Here is a 27942-nt window from a genome sequence, read left to right as displayed (position 1 = left end):
TCTCTCTCGTATACACACACACACACACACACATCGAATGGCCCGCCTCTGCACTACACACATCGAATGGCCCCACACACACATACATGCACACACACACACAGGCTGTCCCTCCCCCTGACTGCATTTCGTCTTCCTGGTGTGTCAATTCCGGGTGCCCTGGGTTAAGAGACTGTCCACCATTTTCCTTTCTGGGCTTAACAGGTCTCTTTCTAATCTATCTTTGTCATTCCCACTTTATATTTAGTATCTTCAACTACAGTACAAAATATTTAATAAATAATTTGATACAATGCATTTATTGCAGGTATTAAAAAATACCTGCATGTGATTACAGATGTATTTTACTTCTGTAGGTATTTCTATAAATTACACCGTTAACCAAAATAATTAATATTATTTATAAAAAAGTAAAGTTACATATTGTTGATAATCTTTTAATTAATTATAATACTTAACAATAGGGCTGTTATACCAATTAACTAACAAAACAAAATCCATTTTACCATTTATTAAAATACATTTACACTGCAATTACAAAAATGTTATGAGATTAATGTTTTAAATATAACATTTTGGATATAGTAATAAGAAATGTTTGGAAAGTAAGAAATTGCACTATTATACATAAATCTAAAACCACCAGGTGGCAGCAAGTCGTAATAAGTGAACCATAAAATCATCCATTCAACCGATTCGTTCAAACTGGCCAATTCATTCATAAAAGAAGAAAGTGTCCACTGACTTTACGAATCGGTCACTGAATCATACACTCACCTAATTTGTTAAAAAAAAGTGAATCCCTAAAGAGAGAAACACTTTGGAACTATTTCCATTGGCTAAATAGAGCAAAAACAGTCAAATTTGACAATATTGTGTCTAAAGTTTGTGAATTCATATAATTACTTATTGTTTATCGGACTGTAATATATAATGTATATCCCATTTGTGCTGATATTCGAGAAAATAGCACTCTTGCTCATGTGATATATATTGCTTAACTATATTATGTGTACCAGAATACAAAATACTAGAACTCATTCATGGGCAATTCATATTTTGAACTTTGGGGCATTTTTATAAATTTAGGTTGAATTTAAAACCTTGAACCTTTATTTTTAAGAGGATATCAGCACAAATCAACAACCTCAAATTGGTTGAAATTTACTAGACTGCATAAAAACAAATTGTGGAATGTTCACTTCATGTACTTAAAAGTTGCAGGTGTGGCTATCCGACTCCAATGCTGGGTGACAAATTAACCATCTGAAATTCATATTTGTTTAATCAGTCTATTAACTCCTTCATGAGCCACCAGTATTACGAATGGCAACTTTTGATTATTACTTATTGTGTAAGTTATTATTGTGTCATTTGGAATATACACTTTTGTTCAAAAGTTTGGAATTAGTAAGAATGTTTTAATGTTTTTGAAAGAAGTCTTCAATGCTCATCCAGATAATGATCAAAAATACAGTAAAAACTGTAATATTGTGAAATATTACTATCATTTAAAATAACTGTTTTTTGTTGTTGTTGTTGTTTTAATGTATTTTATTCCTATATGGCAAAGCAGCCATTACTCCAGTCTTTATTTTGACATGATCCTTTAGAAACCATGCTAACATGCTGGTTTGGTGCTCAAGATGTGCTGCTTAATATTTATGTGGAAACAGTGATTCTTTTTTGAGGAGTAGAACATTTATTTTAAAAAGAAATCTATCCCAATAAATGGTATTCTGTGTAAATATCAGAGGTTCATCAGGGAAACGTCTTACAGATTTGGCAAGGTGTATGGGCTCAGTGGTGGCTCAGTGGGTAGCACTGTCACCTCACAGCAAGTTTCATAGTTTCCTCTGGGTGCTCTGGTAGGTTAGGTGATTGGATATACCAAACTGTCATAGAAGTGTTTGCGTATGAATGTGTCTTAAGTCAAATGTTTGAGTGAAGTGGACCCTGCAAGTGAGCGGGAATAACGCAAGATGGATTCGGCAAGGTGAATGTAAACTTATAAACAGAAACATATTTTTAATAGAACAAAATGGTAATGTATATTTTTTTGTTCATATTTTTGCTATAGAGATGCAGTGTCAGTGTCTCCGCTCATTAGTCATTACAGGCTCGTTCTCGTCAGAACACCCACGTATTAAACAATGGTCGGGTTTAAATCGAGCTCTAGCTCAAAATTACAGTTAATGTGTCAGGCAGGGCCGGTCTCTGGGGTGCACGGGCTCGGGTAGGATCGGCTTGATTTTTTTGAGCCGATCTAAGCTCTAGTTATGGCTAAAAATGTAGTTATTATGTGCCGGCCTGTTGGCATGAATTGTAGGCTACTCATGATGGAGCGATAGTAGAGCGCTCTAGGAACAAGTGAAAACCATAACACTCCGACTTTTAAAAAATCTGCTTCTCACTCCATTCAAAATCTCGCCGCTCCACTCCGCTCACATAGCCTACTCTGGCTGCCGATCGACTTCTTGGATCACGACCAGTGGCATAGGCAGAATTTTATTTTTGGTCCACATACAAAACATGAGCAGTGGTTACAACAAACGTTAGACACTTTATTTCCACTTTTCAAATGTGTTCTCTGTTTTTATTGAAAATATACACCATTCCGATCTGATATATGACGAGAAAAGGAAGTATATCGACTTCGGCAAAAGACGGATTCGAACTGCAGCTCGAAAGGTGTCAGAACTTAGTGCTGCGCACCTTACCCATACACTATCATGACTGATGCATAAAACAGATGGCAAAGTCTCAAGGTTACTTGCGGCCTGAAGGATGGGTTCTCTCCCGTTAATGCGATTGTTTTTAGTCCTTTTTATAGAATTTTGCAAGAAGCAAACCAAGATCGTCTGGAATGGATGTAACTGACGTAACTGGCCTGTTTCCTCTACATTTGAGTAAGGCTGAAACTATAACCTGGCTCTTTCAGTTTTACTACATTTCTTGAATATATGTCTTAATTACAGTAGGCCTATATATAGTTATATTATTTGTGGCTGCACTGGGGACCGTCATTACTAGGTTAAAGTTACGCCACTGTCCTTATTAGGTGAAAATATATGTCCTTTTAACTACATTATATCTTGTTATTACGACACAATTGAGTGGAAAATATAGTATATAGGCCCTATGTTTCAGCAATGCGTCACCGCACCAGGTGACCTGTAAATGGGGAAAAAAGGTTTCCATTGCAGTTTTGCGAAAATGTCCTTTTTCGAATTGCCTGAAAACCACCTCATGAGAGCGTAAAAACTTTTTTGCGATATATTGTTTTGGTGAAATTTTCGCTTTCCATTGGCCGTATTTTCAATTCGCAATTTCAATTTGCACAATTTGAAGGGTAATGGAAACGCGCCTACTGGTATTGGTATCGGATCGATACAGTTGAAATTGAATAGATTTTTTGATTTAAATATCTCTCCTCTACGTTCATTATACTTTACTCGTCTCTTCTGCTTTCATATCCTGGCCCACTTTGCAACTCCTCCCCCTCCTGCTGCTCTGCTGTGATTCGTTGTTATGTTGCCACGTGACTCACTGACACAACGTGCCAAGGAGCAGCAAACTGAGTGGGTGAAGCTGATAGCACATTAAATGAGAGGTCAGGATGGCAGAGAGGAAGACAAGCGTTGTGTGGAGCTATTTTACAGCACTAAATGATAATACTGCAACTTGTGATACGTGTAAAAAGAGCATTCGATACTGTGGCAACACTACAAATGTATACAAACACTTAAAAAACACAAGTACACAATACACATGTACTCCCCTACACAATTGTTTTTTTCTTTTTTTAAGTAAAAAGTATCGTATTGGTATTGGCAATACTGACCCTATATGTATTTGGTATTGGATCGATACCAAATTTTGCAGTATCGCCCACCATGACCCCTCAGACGCAGTCCTTTAATGGTGGGCTTGTACACAAGCCTGACAAGCCAGACCGACATCAAGATGTTTGGTCTGGAAACTCACCATTGACAGGGCTCAATCAGAGGGGCGGGATAAACGGTTGTCTTTCAAACTCCCTCTGTACGCGATAAGATAGAGCTACAACCAACCAGAGCAATATGAAGCGGAACTCGTTGATAGATTAAACATTTGCTGTATCCGGTCGTCAATACTCTGAACACATCTTCCCTTCTTTAGAATGACTTCCACGCCGTTCTTTGTTCTTTTCTCAGAGAAAAGCTCAACTCCATGTCTTCCAAAATTGCGGCTCAGAAAATTGAGCTGTAATTTTTACAGCTCAGAACTGTAATGAGAGTTGCTAGACGAAACTCACGGCACATTAGATTTGCTGCCGCTAGGGTGCGTCTAGATTTCTAGGCTATGTGTATGCATTTCTCAAAACGTTTAGCTACCTGATTCCCAATCATGGGAAAATGCTTAAATATCTAGAAAAAATATCAGGAAACTGATATATTGTCGATCACTATTCAAATTGCTGAAAGTTGTGGTGGAAAATTATAGTGTGGTACAAAGACAATTCTGGCATTTTTATTGTAGGGTATAACACGCAATGCATCGCTGAAATACACTCAAATTCACTTTGTGATATTTTATGGGGAGGCAGAATTATAGATTCATTAATTTAATTAAGTGATAGTCTATAGGAGTGACTGGCTGCCGTGCATGCACACATTTTGCAAGCGAGTGTGTGAGCAGATTGAGGTCAAAGTCTGGTTGGCTGAAATTTGTCCACCTACTTTTGACTGATCACACCCAACCACACATCACACTCATTCAACAGACAGATGTCAAGCTATTTATTAACCTTCTTGACAAACATAGTTAACTTTGAATGATCATTATAATCATCACCATGGAATTACATTTGGAAAAATTACACGGTAATCCTTGAACAGAAGTCGATGAGGAATCCCATATAATATACATATAGTGCTCAATAGAGGAACTAGAACTCAGCAAGATGGCAAATGATGGCATGATACTTTATCTTCTCTTTTTTCTCACAAAACCAGTATAAACTGGTTGACACAACATTACCATCAATGGGAATTTATATAAATGAATGGTACACTAGTTAATCTCTCATTAATTTGATTTGGTGATGGGAGTCTGTAGAAACAGGCCTATTATGATATATGGTGTGAGTCTCTGTGCAGTGGTTATATAAGGCTCTTAGAGCTCCTCACAACACTGCCCACATGATCAGACTCTCTGAGAGCCTCTAATGAAAGTGAGAGAGGAGGCAGAGAAAACACACAGCACATTTCTAATAAGAAAATACCCTATGGTAGCCTGGATGCCAACCGAATTTAGCCCCGCCCACAACATTTTTAGGTCGGGCAGTTCTTTTAGGTCTGGACTTGATCCATAGAAGAGTGATTATGCCCGAATAGAAACTTTTTGGACCAATGAAATCATCGGGGCGGGCTTTAGACGATGACGGGCAGATGATCAACAGTAACGTAATAATAATCCACGTCATCAAAGGCGCTTGGATTATATTTGTTCAAATCCTTAACGGAGAGCTTGGTTGTATATGCATTCACCTTGACTATTTCTCTCTGAAATGATGATCATGTTGGTAAGTGCTCTGTGTATCCTTAAATTCTTTTTTTTTTTACAACACCGGCAAACATCGTTTATTCCAGCGCATGTGCAGACAGGGCTGGCAAATTTTTACAACAAAACCCGCCAACTACTAGCCCTAAACAATAATTTAGGGGAATTGAGTATGACGACATCAGGCTAACCCCATGGCTTTCTCCATGCTTGAATTTACCTGCAGTCAAGCTCACAGGGGCTGTTGAATACTTTGTTTTCTATATCATGTACATATACAGTTACTGTTATAACTTATAACTGTTAAAAATGTAAGGCTGTAAGGATGAGAGATACACAAGCTGATACACAAGCTGAAGTGATAAGCTGGCTTAAACAGGCATGTTTATAGGGTAAGGGTATAACAAATACCTAACAAATGGCCAGTCCAATCACTTCACATTGCGAAAAAAAAGGAAGATCTTGATCATAAAAAAGATGTTTCCTCTAAAGTGTTGAACTGAAGGGATTAACGGGCTATGATTAACACACCCTTAAATTACACATGCTATCTTTGTCAGATTTAAAATATATATATATATATATAAAAAAATATAGGCCTACCTAATATATTTCCCCATTTTTGCATGAAAGGCTGCGAGCAAAATATGAACATGAGCAAAGAAATGCATCATAATTTAAAGGAAACTTTTAGCTTCTTGCTTCTTTGCTGGATAAAAAACCAACAAACCAAAAACAACAAAAAAACTGTTGCACAGATAAAATAACAGTTTTCATTATGTACATTTGCTTAATTGCAATGTAAAATGAACCTTCAAATATGTGATATTCTAATGTCAGGTTTAACAGCCATTTGTTAATATTTAATATATTTGAGCTATAAGGGCATAAACACTGTAAGGCAGCACTTTATCTGTTCTACCACTAGATGGAGATTCTGTTGTAAAAGCTTGAGCTTGGTCACACTTCCCTAATCATTTTAACAATTTAACACTAGTTATCTGTGTCACACAATGAAAAAAGTTATGCGTGTTCATAATGGGTTTAAATACATGTGACAATCACATACACCTCAATGTCAATTTAATCTCTGAACTGCACATTACAAATGGCCAAATACATTCATTACAGAATGATGAATTTATAAAAATAAACATTTTTATGTTCATGTTCATTTCATTTCAAGTAAATTTAAAATCGAACATTGGACTGGGGAGTCTGCTATGTATTTTCTACTGCATAATAGGCATGATAAAAGAGCATTATTCAAATGACTCTGTAGGCAATTAAATAGTCCTTCAACCAATCAGACCACAAAAGGCATTATCAGTGGGCATAATTCAAATGACTCTGTATGCAATTAGATACTCCTTCGACCAACAAGAGGCGTGATTAACGGGCACCACCATTGCTTCTCCATCTGTCATCATGTTAAACCCACCAAAAGCACACCAGGTGGATAAGCCAGCCTATGAATGGTTCCTGCAAAAGTGTATATACATATATATATATTGTATGTCCCGCATTATGTCCCGCAAAAGTGTATATATGATATATATATATATATATATATATATATATATATATATATATATATATATATATATATATATATATATATATATATATATATATATACTGATGGTGTTTTGTTATTGAATAATTCATTGTTTTGAATGAATCACTTGAATGAACGACTCAATGACTCACTTATGAAGACGATCACTTGCTGCCCCCTATTGGCGGTTATGTTTAAAAGTATGATTGCATGTTTTTATTTAGAACATCAATCTTATAACAGTATTTATTGCAGCTGTGTTTTTTGCAGTTTAAATTATTTAATTTGATTGGTAACAGCCTATAGTGTCTTTACTATTATAACTGAATTTATTAATCAAATGTAAGAATTTATTATGAAAGATGACGCATACATTTAATAAAATTTAAAAAAATGGCCTTTATAAACGCCCTGGGGTGAATATCACAAATATGCAGATTTAAGTAGGCCTATGTAAAAGCTGACAGAACACTGATGAGAGTATTACTACAGAATCAATATGTGTATACCACCAATTTAATTTAATTTGATACAATTAATGTTTAAGTTGATATTTACAAGAAATATTGTAACTGTTACTAACTTTTAACTGCTGTAAAAAGCACTTTTGTTCATATAGCAGCACTTTAGTATTCATTATTGAATTTTGCGCATACTGCGATTATTAATCACAAAAAAATCATGCGATTAATGTCGCATTTGAATTAAATTAAACATTTGAATCGTTGCCCAGCACTAATTTTTATATTTTTGCTTTTTTACATTTCTTTGTACATTTATTTATTTATGTATTTATGTATTTATTTATTTATTTATTTATTTATTTATTTATTTATTTATTTATTTATTTTAATATTGGCAGCTTTGACATTCCATAGTCACCTGTGATCCATTTGCAAAAGTATTGTAGTTTGGATGCTAAGTAATAATTTTGAAAATTTGGTGCTTCTAGACCGCCCTGAGCTTTATTTAAAAAATTTTGTAGTGTTTGTAATCTTATTTTAGGATTCTTTTTTTTCCAATAGAATTTGTTAATTATTTGGTTTAATGATGTAAACCATTTCTTAGTTGGTTGTACCGGAGTCATATTGAATATGGATGATGATGGAAAGTGGTAGGTTCATCCATCAAGTTAAATCATCTTCTATTGTTTTCAGTAATGTGATGAAATAGTCAAAGAGGTTCTGGGATATGTTTATTCCTAAGTATGTAATATTATTATTTTTGAACGGTGTGTCCTGTATACTCCTGTCTTGTGGTTGTATATTCAGTGGTAAAATTGTTGATTTGGTCCAGTTTATGGAGTAGTCTGATATGGCGGAATATTCGCTGATGAGTTTAATTGTTTCTTTAAATGATGTTTCAGGATTTTGTACAAATAATAGGATGTCGTCTGCATACAGGGAAATTTTATGATAAGTTTTACCTGACAAAACTGCATAAATGTTTTTATTTTGTCTTATTGCTGCAGCAAGAGGTTCTATAAATAAGCAAAAAGTAATGGTGATAATGGGCATCCTTGGCGAGTGCCTCGCTGGAGTTGGAATGGTGATGATATTATGCCATTAGTTAAAATAAACGCTAGTGGAGTATTATGGAGTGTTTTAATCCAATGAAAAAAGCAGTCTCCAAACCCAAATCTTTTAAATGTCATATGAAGGAAGTACCAATTAACTTTATCAAATGCCTTCTCTGCGTCTAGTGATATGAATATGGTCTTTTTTCTTCTTTTTTTTTCTTACATAGGTCCATAATGTTGAAAAATCTTCTGGTATTGTTTGATGACTGGTGTCCTTTGATAAAACCTGTTTGTTCCGGATGGATGAGAGATGAATTTAAGTTGTGTTGCCAAAGTGTTTCTTCTTGAGAAGAGTGACCTTTCTCCAGTAGGCAGTAAAGGGGAGCTCACGCTTCACGATATGGTATCAGCCTCGTAATTAAAAAAATTGAAGTAACATTGACACTCTTCGTGCCACTGGGTATGACGTTTGTTTTGCCTTTGCAGATGGCCAATCAACTAGCCCGATATACTCTTTTACTGGCCATTGCTTATGTCGAGCCCTGGTACAGGTTTCGAGGCTGAGTTGCAGGGCGAAATCAAATCGCCAGCAGATCAGGTTGGGTCTCAGTCTATATTTCATGTCCATCTAATTAGAAGCGACATGAATATTTAACCATTTATTATGAATAATGTTTGTGATATCATTGTTTAAAATAAATAAAAGTCGGTTGGTTTGTTTGCTTGTTTTATCTTTGTCATCTAAACTTTTTTGTCAGCCATAAAATTGTGTCTGTGTCAGAATATCTGTTTTTGTTTTGGTCAGTGCGAAACCACATGCCAGTTTACCCAATAGTTTTTCAAGACCCCAGGTTGCCAGTTGACGGAAAACACAGCATATACAAAGATCTCCAATATTTTTTATTGTGACCTATTTTGACCACTAGCTATAAATCCTACATACTGCACCTTTAAGGCAGTGGTTCCCAAACCTGTCCTGGAGGACCCCCAGCACTGCGCAGTGTGAACTAGGCTTAAAGGGTTACTTCAGCGATTAGCATATGGCTTTGTATCAGTAGAAACCCTGGACAGGGTTCTTGCAGGTTTCAGTAAGTTAAATTTAAGACCTTTTTAAGACCTTTTAAGACCATTATGAGTGAAATTTAAGACCAATTTTAGCATTACTAAAAGCATTATAAATGATCTCAGAAACTCTCAAACATTCTATTTTTATTGATTCAGTTATAGAAACATTAAATAAACTCAGAAACTGATATCAAAATACTGAGTCCGATATTTTCGCATGCGGTTTTTCGTATTCCGAAAAATTCGTTACGCACTGAGATCTTGCACACTGAGTCCGATGCGTATTAATGAATGCGTTACGGGGATAAAAACGCAAAACAAGACAAAGTGACGTTTAGTGAGGATAATTTGTTTGTCCTGAGGAGATGTGGAGAGACTCCTGTGATCGCGTAGAGTTTCCCCTCCTTATCAAGCGGGATCAAGACCGACCGATTAAAAGTGTCAGTTTGATGCTTTGCTAGCGATACTGGAGACACATATTAAAAAGAAGACCACTAATTTCCGTGAATCAATTGATCCCGAACACCTGGCAGTATGTCTATGGATCCGATCACACACACACACACACACACACACACACACACACACACACACACACACACACACACACACACACACACACACACACACACACACACACACACACACACACACACACACACACACACACACACACACACACACACACACACAGAGCTTTACAGAGACTTGATGTGCTATAATTATAGCTGTGATATAATAATATTATTTGTGGTATTTTTGCTAGAATAATAATTTACGCACTTCCAAAAATAAATTCGACCTCACGTTATGTCAATCACGCTTGCACACTGCCTCTGAAACTTTCGTCCGTCAAAAACATTTTTGGAACAGGTTCGATTTTCTGCGTTTTCGCATCCGTAAAAACGCATTTTGAGACGTTTTGACAACTCAGAGCCACCATACATATTATTCTAGCAAAAATGCTACAAATATTATTATATCACAGCTATAATTATAGCACATCAAGTCTCCCCTTCTGAAAGGAAATTTACCAATATATTTTCTTGAAATATATTTTAATATGTGGAATAATATATTGATGGCATTATAAAATATATTATATATTCATGCAATATATTGGAAAATATAAATATTAAATCCCATAACGTTATATGTGAATATATTGCATGATATTTTCAAATATATTGCAATATATTTTTGTTTCGTAAGGGTCTGTAAAGCTCTGTCTGTCTGTCTGTGTGTGTGTGTGTGTGATCGGATCCATAGACATACTGCCAGGTGTTCGGGATCAATTGATTCACAGAAATTTGTGGTCTTCTTTTAAATATGTCTCCAGTATCGCTAGCAAAGCATCAAACTGAGCCACTGAAACTGCAACTTTGAATCGGTCGATCTGGATAATCCCGCTTGATAGGGAAACTCTCCTCTCTACGCGATCACAGGAGTAACGTTAGATGAACCCATTATCTCCTCAGGACAAACAAATCATCCTCACTAGACGTCACTTTGTCTTGTTTTGCGTTTTTTTCCCTAACACATTCATTAATAAGCATCGGACTCAGTGTGCAAGATCTCTGTGCGTGACGAGTTTTTCGGATCACGAATATGAAAAAACGCATGCGAAAATATCGGACTCCGTGTGCAAAGACCCATGTTCTTTGAAAACGCGCGTAGACACAAGTGCAGACCAGACAAAACAACCAACCTATGATAGGGGCGGATCTACGGTTGGGCCTGAGATTGACTGCTGCCCACCCAGTCAGATCAAATCCATCAGAATACATTACGCTTAACCCTATTAGAATGCGAGTGTTGGCGCCAGCATATTAAAGCGCTATTTGACCATAAATCCTCAACATTTGGCGCGATTAAAAAAATCCTTAAAGACAAATAGCGCTTTTTGCCAAAATATGGTTTATTACGGTAATTTCTTGCTTTCCGTTTGCCAATCGCAGCTTTCTGAAAAGCTGAAGGAAAAGTGTAAGGAGTAAAAATGCATGAAGCGGTCGGGTAAAGAAAACTAAAAGGTTTTGTTTCTGAACGGAAGTAAAAGTTTTAAGACTTTGGTAAATTAAATTTAAGACCTAGGATGTAAATCTGGGCGTTTTTAAGACTTTTTAAGGCCTTAAATGTAACTTTCTGAATTTAAGACTTTTTAAGACCCCGCGGGAACCCTGCTGGAGTATATTCAAATGATTGTGCTTTTCCCCCTCATATCCCCCTGACACAAGAGATTTATGCATTTTATTTCTGGAGAAATTCCTCCTATGATGCAAATTGACAATTTTTACATCATAGGAGGAATGTTTGCCCAAAGGCTAAAGACCACAGCCAGCAGAGGGAGCTATTTCCGCATGTTTTGAATTCGCGCATGAGGGATGGGAGATTACACTCAGCTTGCAGGGAGAGCTCAGCTGGCAGCTAACTATACAGGCACTCATTTAAACGGACTATGGTGAGCAATGTAAGTCTTTTAACTTCTCAAATTAATTTCAATGAAAGTTAAGCTTGCAAAGGCATGAACTGAAACGCGCCAGACTGAACTCTCGTTGTGAATGTATGCCGCGAGTGTAGTCGCGATTACCTCAGCTCTCATCACTCCTGCAGTTAGTGCTCAGTGCTGTGATACTCGTGCGGTGACTCATTCATTATATTGAACAGACACGTTCAGTTTTTAATTGTAGTGGCTTCTCTGTTCTCTAACTCAGTCACAGTAATCCAGTAGGTGGCTTTGGGAATGGCCTCACAGGGCAGCGAAGCATTCTGGGAATTGTAGTCTTTCATCCCCATGAGACAAAAATACATTTTCTGTCTTTTCTCAGTCTAAAAGACACCAAATTCAAAAATAATTTCACATTTCTACTGCATTGATGACCCAGTTTAAATACAGATTTATCTTCCCAGTGCTGAAGTACCCCTTTAAGCCCTCATGTTTGCCATAGTCTTCGTCAATTATTGTCTATGTAACCTGTTGGTAGTGAGTTTTTGTTTTCAAGTAAAGTTTATGTAAAGTTTAGTCAAGTCTTTTGTTTATGTTTGGATTTAAGCTTGTATTAATAAAGTAACTGCATTCCGAAACATGTATGACTTTTTTTCTTCAGTGGAACACACACAGACACAAAAGCTATTGTTGATTAGTAAAATAATGATGACTAAATAATAACAGAATTTATACTACCATTCAAAAGTTTGAGGTCAGTATTTATTTATTTTAATTTAATTTATTTTTGTTAGACATTAGTACTTGTATTCAGAATTTATATTCAATTATACCATGGTCTGAATAATCAATTCTGATTTGATGTAAGGTCTGCATTGAAACTGTTTAATGCACAGATAGTTCCAGTCACTGTTCTATATTTATGGACTGCTTTCATTGAAGAACACACATTACTTGCTTACTGAGATCAGAGATCATGCTGCACATATACTGAAACATTCAGGAGCACATAAACGTATTACTCACTTCCGGTTCACTGGACGAAGTGGCAACTTTGCAAGATTTTTTTATGAATTTCAAAAGCATGGTCCACCCATAAATATAACCGTCACCGGGATGTAAGCAGATCATATGTATGAATGAGATCACACAATCACCCAAAATGTAAAATAATTAAACATTTCCATGAGAATGTGTTGGACAGACAGATTAACACAACAGCACCTAATGTCTTAAATCCAATATATAATTAGAAATAACAGATTTCCCTTATTGCCATTAAATGTTTACAATAACACCAGCAAGGTCATTAATTTTTTTTTTTTTTAAATCTACTTATTAAGATGGCAAAGAGGTTTTTGCCAGTGTGATGGAAGCATACTTTTTTTAACCAACTGTTTCTTCTAATTCTAAATGCACACTGTCAAACATATGCTCATACCCCAAGCAGAAGCCCATCAGGTGGCGTGGGTGTGACAGCCTCTCCATCCTGTCCCCGTGCGCAGAGGTGAGGGGACATGGTGGGTGACTCGTCTATGAAGGGCATTGTCTCTGAGCCATCCTGAGACTTCCTGTCCTCTGCAGTATCTCCCTCATAGCCATCAGTGTTGTAGTTAAAGTCTGTGGGAAAAAAACAGAAGAGGTTTAAATTAGTGCTACAAGAACTACCACTATGTAAATATGGGTAAAGACAAAATGAAACAGAAGTAGCGACAGATTGTTTCTTCCATATTATGATGTACATCCAAGAGTAATGGATTATTGAAAATTATAAAATGGAACATGGTTCTATGCCTCAGATGTTGACTGGATTTTGATGTGGACTTTGCGCTCAAAAGTGGAGGCAAAATGTGAAAGCGAGTTTGTAAAGGCAGGGTTTAAGAAGGCTAAACGATTGGTGACGTCATGCATCCAACACCAGAGAGAAGCATGTCCAGTTATGACATGCTTTATGAAATCCCCGGAAGGTCCAGTTATAACATTTGGGTTATTATTTTTTTAATTAAACAAATGCATGCACAGATTAATTGTTTACAATAAGATCTATAACATGCATTTGGAAAATTAATTTCATGCCAACTTTAAAGGTCAAGCGTGATTCCTGCTTCACTAGTAGCACCAATCGGAAATGCAAAAATAATAATGATTGTTTGACAACAGGATTTCCATTGTCGGAAAACAGGTAGTCCCGCCTTAAACTCTTACCACTGGTTAATGTCGCCATGTTGGATTGCTTAAACATTGCAAATGTTGAAAGTGCCATCGTTTACATTATTGGGAAAATCAATTCACAAATTAGGAAATTAGTTGTCTGTGCAGAACATGGAGAGTGTTTGATTCACAAGTAAAGAAGAGGGTGGAAACTGTGGGTATGATTGAAAACCTTTGTAGGACAAGATGAGAAGTGGTAATGGGAAATGAGTGGGCATTTTTGAGATGCTATAATGCACCATTACACAGGCTGCTGTGGCTGACCATGCAGTGGGCAGGAAAGTGCTTTATCAAAGATCAGTCAATATCAAAGATCCAAAGCAGAAACAAAATAAGCTCTTTTAAATGGCTAACTAATGCACTTTTTTTAAATTAGTTTAGAATTGTAACAGAATTAACAGAACTTATGTATTCCAACTTGAATGGGAAATGCATTTAAATTATGTAAAATATGCCATATCACACTGTTAACAATACTGCATTTAGCATAAAATAAAATCTATCTATCTATCCATCCATCTATCATGAATTAAGCACAAGGCACTATTTATGTAATCTCATCTTGTCAGCAAATCCACTCTCATTTACAAATGAATCCGTGGTGAAATGAAGGAACAAACTCGCAATGTCCCACGTGAGCTGGATATTCATTAAAAATAAAGTTCATCCATGCATTTACAATACTGGAATCCAAATTAAGCTTAGGCAGCATGTTTATTGCCTGGAAGTTTGATCCAGTTTATCTCCACGTAGGCCTATGTTATTTATCTGTAACATGTTATGCACAAATCGGTGGTCGGGGTTACATAATCAGGTGTTCTTCTTCTTTGGTTAAGACAGTGTTTCACCACACTTTGACGTCACAGTTTGGCACATTCTGAGATTGAGCGTTTGCTGGGCCTGGTGTCAATAAAAGCTTTTAATTTCCTTTCTTCCTTGAAAGGAAGTTTTCAGCTCTGAAATTTACAGGATATTCTTATATCACAAGAAAATGTTATATGCCAAAGGCTGAATGAAAAGATTTCTACATTCATAACCTCTTTAAACTGTTACACACATGACAGCATTTCAAAGAAATTACACCGAAAATAACCAGAATATTCCCTCTTAAACTGAACTTAAAGAACACAAAGGGCCCAAATACTAGAGGACCAAAAATCTCCTGTTAAAAGTGTTTATGAGTTAGGTAGTATTCACAGGAGACTTGTCTTCATTAAAATAGAAAATGCAGTGTCAAGGCACACACTCCCACATGGCCAGAGATTGGCACGTAAACAAAAGGCCTGCTTGACAACTCAACCCTGATGGGGCGAGGCCAGCCCGTCTGTTACCATGGCATTCCCTAAGGGTGTTAGTGTGACGACCAATCATAACCAACAGAGGAACAGACCAATTGTAACTCAACTTGGTCACAATGGTGTGTTCCTTTCACTTGAAAACACACACACACACACACACACACACACACACACACACACACACACACACACACACACACACACACACACACACACACACACACACACACACACACACACACACACACACACAGAGTTTCATATCAAAGGGACACTGTCTGTCTTTCAATAATTCAAAGTAACAAAGCTAATTAATATTAATATAATTTAATATTAATACTGCTCTAACAAAGCTTTGGATCTATTCTAATTGGTTTATGACTATGCGTGTGAGCATGTTTTAGACATTAATAGTGTTCAATAGAGGGGCTGGTCATAAGAGAGCAGAGGAAATAACTTCTCAGGAAATGGGCTGAATGTGGGTCAACAGACTCTCACATCCGCTCTGCAAACACCACATTCACACAAGGTCAAAATGACCTACGCTGTCCAGAGGCAATCACTCCACCATACACTGCTGCAAGTCACAATCATCTTGTGTGATGTGCACTCACATCCCCAATGTTACTGCTATCTTGATTGCTTCATATTTATATATAGTTCTGATTTAAATTTATGAATATTGGGACCTGAAATTGGTCAGACTTTATCAGTTTGGCTACAGGAACATGTACTGGTAAATCTCATGAATGTTTCAGGTGTAATATATTTCACACAATAAAAAATAAACAAAACAAAAAACATTACAAAAAAATCTATTTTAGGACCATTAACAGTCAGTGAAAATATTTTCATGATAATGAATCACAGCTTTCCCTGTTGTTCTCATTAGTTTGCCTAAAGACATTTGCTGTGATATACCTTTAATTTAATTGCATTTACAAAAAAAAAAAAAAAAAAAAAAAAAAAACTATTCTATTCAGATTGTATTAACTAAAATACAGTAAACAATAAAATGAGTGAAAACAATAATGAAAATATAATAAATAAAGCCTAAAAAAAAAAAAAAAACGAATTAAAAGTACTTTATTTAACTTTATCTAAAATTCTAAATGCACATTAAAAAAAATACAATAAATAAAAGAAAACAATAAATAAATAAAACCAGAAAATAAAAAATACTAAATAAACAAATCAACATATACTTTAAATAATTTACTAGTGGTGTTTCTCAGCATCCCTCTAAGATTAGGTATAGTCCCCCCCCCCCCCCCCCCCCCAAAAAAAAAGAAGGAAAAAAGCACAAATACTATATAACTAAACAAAAGAACAAAAACACAAAATAAAGGGTTAATCTACACTTCCTTCTTTTTAAAAAACATATTTTTACACTCATAAAGCAGTAAACACAGCACAATGCCCTGTTTGGCCTCAACGCCTGGCTAATGTGTTTAGAAGAAAAATCAATTGGTACATCAGCAAACCTGAAGTGCAGCTTTGGCAGAGAGATTACTGCAGTTGCATGTGGCTCCTCATACATATACTGACTGCATTTTAGGATTTTAGCAACTGGTTTCTGTATCTATGGATCCATGGGGAAGAAAATCCAATATAAATCTGACCGTGTGAGGGATGTTTTAAAGAGATTTACAAAGATCCTACATAGTGTGAGGGCAAACAATTAAAGCATTTAACCAAAACAACACGGGATGCTGAGTCTATAAAATTAAATACTCTTATTAGATGGAGTCAAATGGATGCGGTTGCCCATATTCAGACATACTGAACACACACACACATTCACATACAGTACATACTTGATCTGTCTTACCGTGTGGTGAAATGATTGATCGCAAGACACATACAGCCTCGAAGAAGAAAGCCATGTGGATGCTATCCTAAACCTTACATGGTACACTGAACACAGTACCAACTAGTCTTTATCAGAGGAACAAAACATGTGCACACACACACACAGACGTGGGGGATGTAACAAGTAGAAACCTTTGAAAATGTTTTATTTGCATAAATGGAAATACAATTCAAGGTAAACAAGAGGCCGAAGTGCATATGAACAGTGGTTCATACTGTTACTGGCAGCAAAATAGACAGGAAAACATTAGATTGAGACATTTCTCTTTCACCATCATTTAAAATAAAATTGTTTTCATAGTTTTTGAACCATGTAACTTTGCAATCTAATAAAATAAACATACCAAAATTTTAGATACAAGTGCAATTTAACAATTCTCAATTCCAATGGCCACTTAATTGGGGACCTAGCTCTAAGGAATGAATAGCATACATTACACCCATTCCAAATTCCCCTCAATTGCAATCCTCCACCCATCCATCTCCCTGCCATAACTCACATGGTTGCATACATGCATAAATTTACATATTACTGGTTTTGTTTGTCTATCCTGCTTTATGTGATGTGTGGTTTCCAGGAAGGTAGAAGCAAACCTAAACATTGTTTGTTGTACTACTTTATAGGGCCACAACAAAAAAAATAAAATAAACAAAAAGTACACCTTAAACAAAACACAATTTTAACAAATTAAAATTAATTTGTAATTAACTTTAATTAAATATACACACTATAGACAATAAATAATAAACACAATACAATCAATAAATACACATTGTTGTTTTGTTTTAGCTGGCAGTAATTTCAATGTATTTCTGTTTTTTGTAAATAGTATTCAATATAAAAAAAAAACATCTTAGACTCTTACCAGGCTCCATCTTTATAGCCACGTACATGCTGCAACTAAATTCTCCTTTTTGTGCTTATCCCGTTCTGTACACACAGGTCAGCAATATTACAGGAGTGACAAATACATGCTACAACCAAATTAACTGAAAAAAGCAGGTAGTGCCAAACGCAGATAGAAAATTTCTACGCAGTGTCTATGTAACCGAACTTCAGCGATTTAGGAAGGGTTGCTTTAGCATTAAGCTTTGTATCAGCAGAAACCCGGTAGTATATTTAAATTATCGTGTGAAAATTAGCCCATAATAAACTGAAATAAATCCAACTTTTTTTATATAAAAAATAAGACCAAAATATTATGACCCGCACATGTTGCCTAACATGCCTAACTTGACCACTAAGAGGACATGGCAACACTGCAAGAGCATGCACTGTGGAGCAGCCTTCCAAGCACACCTTTGTCAGCAGTACTTTAGTTAAAATTGCAGAGCATGAGTCATTTGTTTAGATGATTTGAGTCATTTGTTGCTATAACATTAAAACAGCTTGCTCTATACACACACATGGAATGGAAATGTAGGGGATTTGCATGCAGTTGTCACTCTTGAAACTTAACAGTGTGTACTGTACAGTCCATGGCAATTGTCAATACCACAGCAAAGACTTGGTTGTTGGGGTGTTGTTGGTAGCTGCTATTCTGTGGATTACTAGTGTTTTAATTTTAACTGTCCACTAAAAGTAAAAGGTGCTACAAAAATCTGCAGATATGTAGAATGCAGTTCTATTTATTGAGTGGTCTGAAAAATCTGTAACATTTTATTTTAAGCCATTTTCCAACAGACAAGTAGAAGTGTTCAGGTGTAACCAGCAAAAAGTATTTTATAGTTGTTTACTATCACTGTCCTGCTTTCCATAATAACTGGTTGGAAATGTCAGCAGTGCAGCCTTTGAGAATGAAAGAGCTTTCTTACCACCGTACAGCCCTGTTAAACCACACCACATCAACACTGCTTACTGCATGAGCCTTTCATGATATGAATGAAATTAAAAACGCTTATCTGCTTATTGTCACACTACATTCCCTTTCAGAGACCTCACACAATAATCTGCGTTAAAGCCATGAGAGGCTATAAATACATGGTCACCACAATCAAGGAAATGTTTTAATGCTTTTTAGTTGGCTTAAACTTGCACACAAGTCAAAGTGACTTTTTCAAGTTTGATTGTTTAAACGAGTCATGTACAAAAATCGAATTGATTAAGGTCGGAATCAAAAGTATAATTTTTTTAAGACAACATCTCAACATCTCAAGAACCCTAAATCACAGGTGAAACGAGCAGCATGACACTTTTCTCAGATATAGTTTTTTTTCCCACACAATACAGTATACTTCCCTTTTGCATTTTTTAACAACATGTTTAATATACTATAATAGGATTACAGGATAAAAAAGTTCCTATCTAAAGTATCTGATCCCCATCTGACCACACTTTTTTAAAATGGAAAAGTATTAGAATGCAATAAAGTGTACAAATTATTTGTATTTACAAGTAACCCAATAGTGGACATTGAAGTCAATTTTCTCAGAAACACTTCATAAAATAGGTTAATTCAGGGCTCTTTTTACTTTGTGCAACTGTTAAATATTATTCAGGGAATACCATTAAGTGACTTCTGATACAAAGACTACTTTTTAATACTAAACATACTTTTCACATTTAATAATTTTATGTGCTTTCTGTTCCTTTCCACACTTGATTCCTACTATTCCAGGAACACAATGTTTCAGGTTCAAATTCATGAAAAGCAGAAAGAATATTTTCTGTGGCGAAAATATGAGTAAGTTAAAGGCATTATGTTCTGAAAATACTGTCAACAAACCGGGATAGAATTAGTTTTGGCTTCAGATGGCACACCCACAAACTGCCAACGATCCTTTCCCGAAGTGTCTGATACAGATACTGCACACTAAAATGGTAATGAAAACATCATTACTTTCTGATGAAAGGTATATGCAAATTGTCCTTCTTTGTTTATTGTTGTCTATACGACATTCACAAAGACTGCTATGTCATCATCTGATTGAGACACCACTTTGTTGCACCTCAGTCTGCTGTGGTAGCATCGATTTCAGATTCACTTCCTGTCTAAGTGGACAGTCCTTGGGCAGAATATAGGCTACAATGTACACAAGACTTGCCAACAATCCAAAGTCTGACTTCAGCCAGACCTGAGTTGAATTAGCATACTAGCACCTAAAATAGAACAGACCCACCCCAGTAGTAATCTTTCACAAATTCACAAAACTTTTCACACTTTCACAGAAATATTTAGTAGCCAAAGACAAGTTCACTTTGACCGAATCTGAACTGCTTTAGAAGAAAAGCAATGTAGACATGAAGCCATGTATGAATATAAAGGAAGATCAACTGAAATTATTGCATAGGTGAAGAATTTTCAGTAAAAACATGGTTTTGTGGTTTTTAGTCCATGTCTGTTATCATTGAAGGCGAACAGATATACTTGCATCATTTTATTGCAAAACAGCTTTGAAACAATATTTATATTATAAAGAGCTATATAAATAAAGGTGACTTAACATGACTTGTGTACCCCTAAAAACTGACATGAGACAAAGTACTACTGTTCAAAAGCTTGGGGTCAGTAAGATAAGCCTATTATGCTCTGCAAGGTTGTATTAATTTTATCAAAAATACAGTAAACAGTAATACTGTAAAAAAAAAAATTTTTTCAATTAAAAGAAAAACAATATATTATTGGTTTGGGATGTGATGGCAAAGCTGCATTTTCAGTCTTCAGTGTCACATGATTATCCTTCTGAAATCATATGTTGATTTGATGCTCAATAAACATTTCTTCTGATTATCAATGTTGAAAACAGTGCTGCTCAATGTTTTTTCGTGGAAAGTTGATATTTTTTCTTTCTTTAATGAATAGAAAGTTCAGAATAGAAGCAGCTTTTGTTTTAACATTATAAATGTTTTTTTCTGATACTTTGATCAATTAAATGCATCCTTGCTGATTAAAAGTAACAATTTCTTAAATTAAAAATCTTACTTGACCCAACCTTTTAAAAAGTAGTTTAAAAAAAAAAACTAGTCTTTTAAAAAAACTAGTCTTTTTTTTTTTTGCTAGGAAAAAGCACACAAAATGATGTATCAAAACACCAAAATCCCCTTTCCCATACAGAATCTTAACTTTCAAGAAAATACAGAATACAAACACACCCTCATTTGACAATAAATGTTCCAAAAGACTATCCATCTTCCAATTTAATATCATGAATTCAATCATTTTGACTACACTCCTGCTCACATGCACTCAACAGACATACAACAAACAACTTATCTGCTGAAGACAGACATCTATTATGACAAATATTTCCACATGAGTAAAATATCAAAAGTGTATGTACCAGCTTACTAAACGTAAAACCATATTTAAAAGATGAAAATAGGGAAGCCATATTAGATAAGAGAGTGAAGGAAAGATGTCATCACGAAGTATTTTAACATAACTGCCATATATCAGATTTAAATATCTCTTAAATATGCGTTTCCTGATTCATCTGATGGCTTATACATCTGAAGCTGATCAGTGGTTCATTACTCCACTGTTATGGAGACTGAGGGGATCTGTGTCTTGCTCATGCATGCATGTGTCGCTTGGAAACGATGATTGATGAGGAACAGATACACACAGATGCACAGCGCCCGTGTTCAAGTGGCATACTTAAAAGTTTTTATGCAGGATATTCATTTTAGTGAACAATAAAATGCAAGTTATTATACAACCTGTGTTGGGCTGTTGCTGTTTGTATTATAATGTTGTATTTGTCATACACAGCTCTAGATAGATGGATTTTAGCAGCAGGGCTCTGCTGTGTTTGAAGAATTGCTGCAATCTAATTCGCTGAGTGCAGTGATGATTAGTCCCACTGCCGTAAAGCCCATAGCACAATCACACATTTGCCTCTTCACACTGAAATAATTCATGATCTCCTTATGCAGAGCTCCCTTCTGAACAAGCCCTCTTTAATGTTTTTTTAAAAATATATATTTAATGTTTACTTTTAAATATTCCGATATAATATGATTTCTGACCTGTAACGTTGCCAGAATAATAATTATACAGTGTTTGTTAATAGGCCAGAGGAGAACTGCCACCCCAACTGAGCCTGGTTTCTCCCAAGGTTTATTTTTCTCCATTATGCCCTGATGGAGTTCTGGTCCTTGCCAATGTTGCCTTGCCTTGCTCAGTTGGGGACACTAAAATTTTGATCTAAGTTTTCAGTTAATTACAAAATTAACTGTATCAACTATATTACTGATCTGCCCACGTTAAAATGAGCTGATAACATCACCGTTTTCTCCAGACCGACTGTACAGCCGAATCAAATTTTGTTGCAATATTTTCCTGTATAACACTGTGAAGCTGCTTTGAAACAATTGTCATTGTAAAAGTGCTCTATAAATAAAGTTGACTTGACTTGACTGTTAAATGGCCAGGCAATAATTGTCAGTTAACATTCTCATATGCATACTTCACATTTCAGTTCATGCAATTCTTCCTATTCAACTGTATTGGAGAAATAAGTTTGTAAACAATCATTGCAGTTTTTCTTAACACTTTTTTTTTTATCCTGCAAAGAACAAAGGGTGTGCATAGAAACCTGGGAACCTTTGGGGTACTCTTTTCAACATACTATTGGACATAACTTGGGACCTAATTCTAATTATGAATACTACTAACAGCATGTGAATTGGGAGGCAACTGTTGTTTTGTGACAAATGATACTTCTATCGATGTTATTCTGTATGCAAAAACCCATTCAAATAAAGTACTTCGATACTAAATATGAAAAATATAGTCAGAAGGAGAAAAAACGAGAGTACAATGTCCTTCCTCAGCACTTCTGTGCTGTTGTTCAGTAGAATTACGTAATCTTTGACAACCCTCTCTCATTTGCAGTCTTTCTGCATTTCTGTTTTGAGCACTGTGGAAAAAGAGGCAAGACGTAGTTTGTGCGTGTATGTAAAAGAGTCTCATCTGGTGAGGGGCTACTGAGGGTACAAGAGGATCACAGTGTCTCATTGGGGATGTCATTAGGAAAAAAATGAGGAGAAGATGGGAATGATGTGAAGGGATGATGTGAAAAAGAGAAGTGACCACAGTATAAAGATAAAAACTAGATCTTTCTCCCAGGCAAAAATCTTTGTTCAAACCCATAAGCTTAACCACAGTATGAAAAACCATAATAGCAATGCATGCCTTCTATGAAAAGAGGAACAAAATGAGAGTAGGGGTTAGAGCTGGACGATATCTAAAAAAAATATATATATATATATGCCATCAAGGTAAAAATGCTAAACAAATTAGAAATGTTTTACACCACATGCCGTCGTTTAAAGAAAACAAGGTTTTTATGAAGTTTCTGAATAGCAGAGTTGCATAATAGCTGTAAAACTTACAGCTCAGTCTGGCTTAATGTTTTCATTCACTCAGAACCCCTTAGCAACCAACCACATAGCAATGCCTTGGCCACCACCCAGAACATCTAAAATCATGACATTAAGTTGTGTGCAAGTAAGCACCACTCATGGAGTGTTTTTTTATTTGTTTTTTTAGAAAGTGTATAATTCTAGTTTAAATGATTTGCTATAATTAACCTCTAATAATTTCCTTAACACTATAATATGGTCCTGAAGTACACTCTTAAAAATAAAGGTTCTTAAATGGTTCTTTGGCAGGGTGTATGGTTCCATGAAGAACCTTTAATATCCAAAGAATCTTTCCATTGCACAAAAGGTTTGTTGTAGTGCAAACAGTTCTTTAGTGGTTCTTCTGACATCACCATGAAAACCCATTTTTGGTTCTTCCTGGCACCTTTATTTTTAAGTTCTTAAAAATAAAGTTGGGCTGAACTAAACAAACCATAGACTGGACAACGTTTCTTCACTTCCTTCCACTTAAAATAAAATAAAATAAAATAAATATACTAGACACAGTCATTGCTAATTACATAATTTGGAGGCAAGGCAAAGTATGCACGGTAGTGATCCTCAGTTAGAGCCACGGCATCAAGATCCTGCTCACTCTCCTGCATACTTAATTGCTAAGCACAGCTGTCAATCATGACAGTGCAATTTGATTTTTTTTAGATTCCCATTACATGGAGAGGGTGGGTTAAATTACCAATACAGCCACCAGGGGATTCACTTTTCAGGATGTGTACAGCATACTTGAAACAAACCCAAATTATGAAGATGTGAATGTGATCTGTTGATTTGTATTACCAGAATAATAAAGCCATTTATACAAAAAAAGGTTATGCATTTTTAATTTTTAATTATTAATGCTTTGTCAGCTCTGCCTGGGTTCTGCAAGCTTGGACATAAGCAAAGGAGGCTGAACCTCATGCGAGAGATTTTAGAAGATCTGAAAGGTCAACAGGCTGTTTGAATCTCTACTGCTCTCCAGATGGCATCATTAAACAGCTGAACCCCATGTGAGTAAAGAAGTGTAGTGTCACTCAAATGCACTGGAGGTGAAAACTATTTTCTGTCAGTATTCTTTTTGCTTGTATGTTAAGCCTGAGGATATTGAATTGACTAAAAACTTGACAGCTCATATACTTGAAGGGATAGTTCATCCAAAACAAAAAAATCTGTCATTAATTCCTCACACTCATGTGGTTCCCAACCGACAAGACCTTCATTCACCTTCGCAAATAAACACAAATTAAGATATTTTTGATGAAATCTGCGAGCCCTCTTACCCTTTGTGACAGCTATTTTGACAATTTATTTTTAATACCTTTCTGGGCCTTGAAAGTGTTAATTAAATAGCTGTCTATAAAGGTCAGAAAGCTATTGGATTTCAACAAAAATATCTTATGCGTTCATTTACGAATATGAATGAAGGTCTTACAGGTTTGGAATGACATGAGGGTGAATAATTATTGACAGATTAATTAAAAATTTAAATGTTGGGGTGCACTGACCCTTAATAGACATTTTCAGTTTGACTGAAAGAGTTTTTAGGGACAAAATTATTGATTGAAACATTTAATCAGCGTTACGTTTTGACTATGTCAGTGTCTATTTTGTGCACACAACATGGATAAGCTACAAGTAAACATGTCAGCTGTGTAGATGCTAGGGCTGGATTAACAATGCGGCACTTCTCATTTTGAACAATTTTCATTTGAATGAACAAAGAGCATTTAATCTTTTAGCATACTGCTATCATTTGATGCATAAACAAAATTTCCCTAAACATTATTTACAGTGTGCCTCCCATCCAATAATCACAATAAGCTTTGAGCCTTGTTACATCTGATAAGAATCTGTTTGAGCGTGCAAATTTTGTAAATTTTTCAACGAAATTCAAACAACAAAATGTAATTTAGACACTCTTTAATGTGGTGTGACATTGCTATAGCTGCCACAGTTCAAGCTGCAGTGTGAAGCACTTGTGAACTGATCATGTCTTCCACTGTCTTTACTACTAGTTATAGCACAAAATAAAAATTAATTAACTTGACAAAAAAAATTATAAGGCAGAGACACTATGCATTTAAAAATAAATGTAAAATGTGCTAAAAAATAAAAAGCCTTTATTTATTCATGGCTATAACGTTTATAAAAAATAAAAATAAAAACAATATGTTGCAACTAATACACCTTAATCGTGTGAAAACAACACACATTTAGAATCCTTTTATACTGCAATTAATTAATCATATGACATTGCCACCTTTTTACTAGGCTAGAAATCTAGAAGCACCCGAGCGGCAGCAAATTTAATCTGCCCGTAAGTGTCGTCTAGGAACTCTCAATACCCTTCTGAGCTGTATTCCCCTCACTCTGGATGGGTCAATCACATCGTGTATAGAGTTGGCGGACAGGGCCATAATGACCCTGGCCGAGTTGCGTATGTGTGCTTCTAGTAAACACAGAGACTGGCGAACGGCGGTGGTCTTTCGAATCAGCTTTGACTGTGATTCTGGAAGACTTGGAATTAAGCTTTTCTCTGAGAAAAGAACAAAGAACGGCACTGAAGTCATTCTTAAAAAGGGAAGATGTGTTCGGAGTTTAGCTGACCGGATATGGTGAATGTTTAATCTATCAACAAGCTCTGTTTCACCTTCGTTGCTCTGGTTTGGTGTAGGCTATCCTATCGCGTGCAGAGGGAGTTTCAAAGACAACTGTTTATCCGCCCCTCAGATTGAGCCCTGTCTATGGTGAGTTTCCAGACCAAACATCTTGATGTGGGTCTGGCTTGTCAGGCTAGATTTTTACAAGGAAAAATTAAAATCTTTAAAGCTACACTGTGTGATATTTTCCCCCATCTAGCGGTGAAAATGTATATGACCATCCCATGTATATTAGTTTCTGTTCCTCTCAATTCTGATTTCGTTTTAACTCCTACGGTGACCGATTTAGTCCAAGATTAACATGGCAATCCCCCTCTTCACATTCGACACGGTGCCATTGAGTGTTAAAATGCGAAAGGCAAAGCTTGAATTTACGGGTATGTCCCTCTTTGGCTAATGTACTTTCAAGATAGAGGGGCAACATGGCGACCAGCATTCGAACCCCTCAGCCGTATGTATTTTCAATGGCATATTATAAACTTACCAGAATACTTTATTACTTGAAAGAAGTAAATATACATTAATGAGCACAAAGTAGTATGTGTTTTTAGTTAAGAATAAACTAAAAAACTTACACAGTGTAGCTTGAAACAATATCGAAAGAATGTATAAATTCAAAACACATTTAAATCCAACTCAGTGTTGTATATTGAATTTATAGATTCTAAATCCTATTCAGTTGGACATTATAAAACAAAAAACTACAGTTCATGACCCTTTTAATATAACTTGTTTGGGTTTGATTGATTTTGTTTTTTTAAGCAAAAGCTAAATGAAATGCATTAGTATTGTTTACTGTAATCTTTTTGTTTCCTGCTGAAATATACAGGAAAAAAGTATTGTTTTCATATGAAACTTAAGTGATGCATTAGAAAGACTACAAAGATCAAGTAGCACTTGTGTAATAAAGCAGTTGGCTAAGTATTTTTGGAAACCGGGTCCCGTCAATCAGGTCCTAGACATTTATATTTTACTGCAGTTTATTTAACAAATCCATATTCATGTAAACAAAGTAAGACGCAAAAAAACATGCTGAATATGATCAAACCTAACATGTCAGGCCCTGACTACTCAAAAACTACTTTTATCAATATAATACACTCTGAATGGATTGAAGCAGAAAAACTGAGAAGTGAAGCAGGTCTGCAACCCAAGAAGATAAGTGTTGCCTAGTAAATTCTACATGCATGCACCTCACACTGTCGCTAAGGCAAATGTTACTTGCATCCCCCATATGTCTAAATTAGGCATATTCCTCCATTCAGATGACATGACTTAAGTCATTACACAAACAAGATTCACAATACACATCTGCTCAAATTAATTCTAAAGATTTCCCTTTGCAGATCACCACACTCTTAAGTCATGCCACACATACTGTAAAAGGCCATTCACATCAAGGAGGATA

General features: G+C 35.7%; 1 protein-coding gene across 3 annotated transcripts in view; it reads right to left on the bottom strand.

The window, feature by feature from the left end:
- The window catches only part of abr (ABR activator of RhoGEF and GTPase), a 373871-nt gene that overhangs the window by 164319 nt on the left and 181610 nt on the right, over nt 1-27942 (bottom strand). For all 3 annotated transcript variants that reach the window (XM_067437974.1, XM_067437975.1, XM_067437976.1), the window contains exon 2: nt 13571-13749. In XM_067437974.1, coding sequence (XP_067294075.1) covers nt 13571-13749 — 179 coding nt within the window. The remainder of the gene's footprint in view (nt 1-13570; nt 13750-27942) is intronic.

This window comes from Pseudorasbora parva, chromosome 3, assembly GCF_024679245.1.
Source record: "Pseudorasbora parva isolate DD20220531a chromosome 3, ASM2467924v1, whole genome shotgun sequence".
NCBI classification, from domain to species: domain Eukaryota; kingdom Metazoa; phylum Chordata; class Actinopteri; order Cypriniformes; family Gobionidae; genus Pseudorasbora; species Pseudorasbora parva.
Note: the sequence above shows the minus strand (reverse complement) of the source record. Positions and strands in the feature narration are given on the sequence as shown.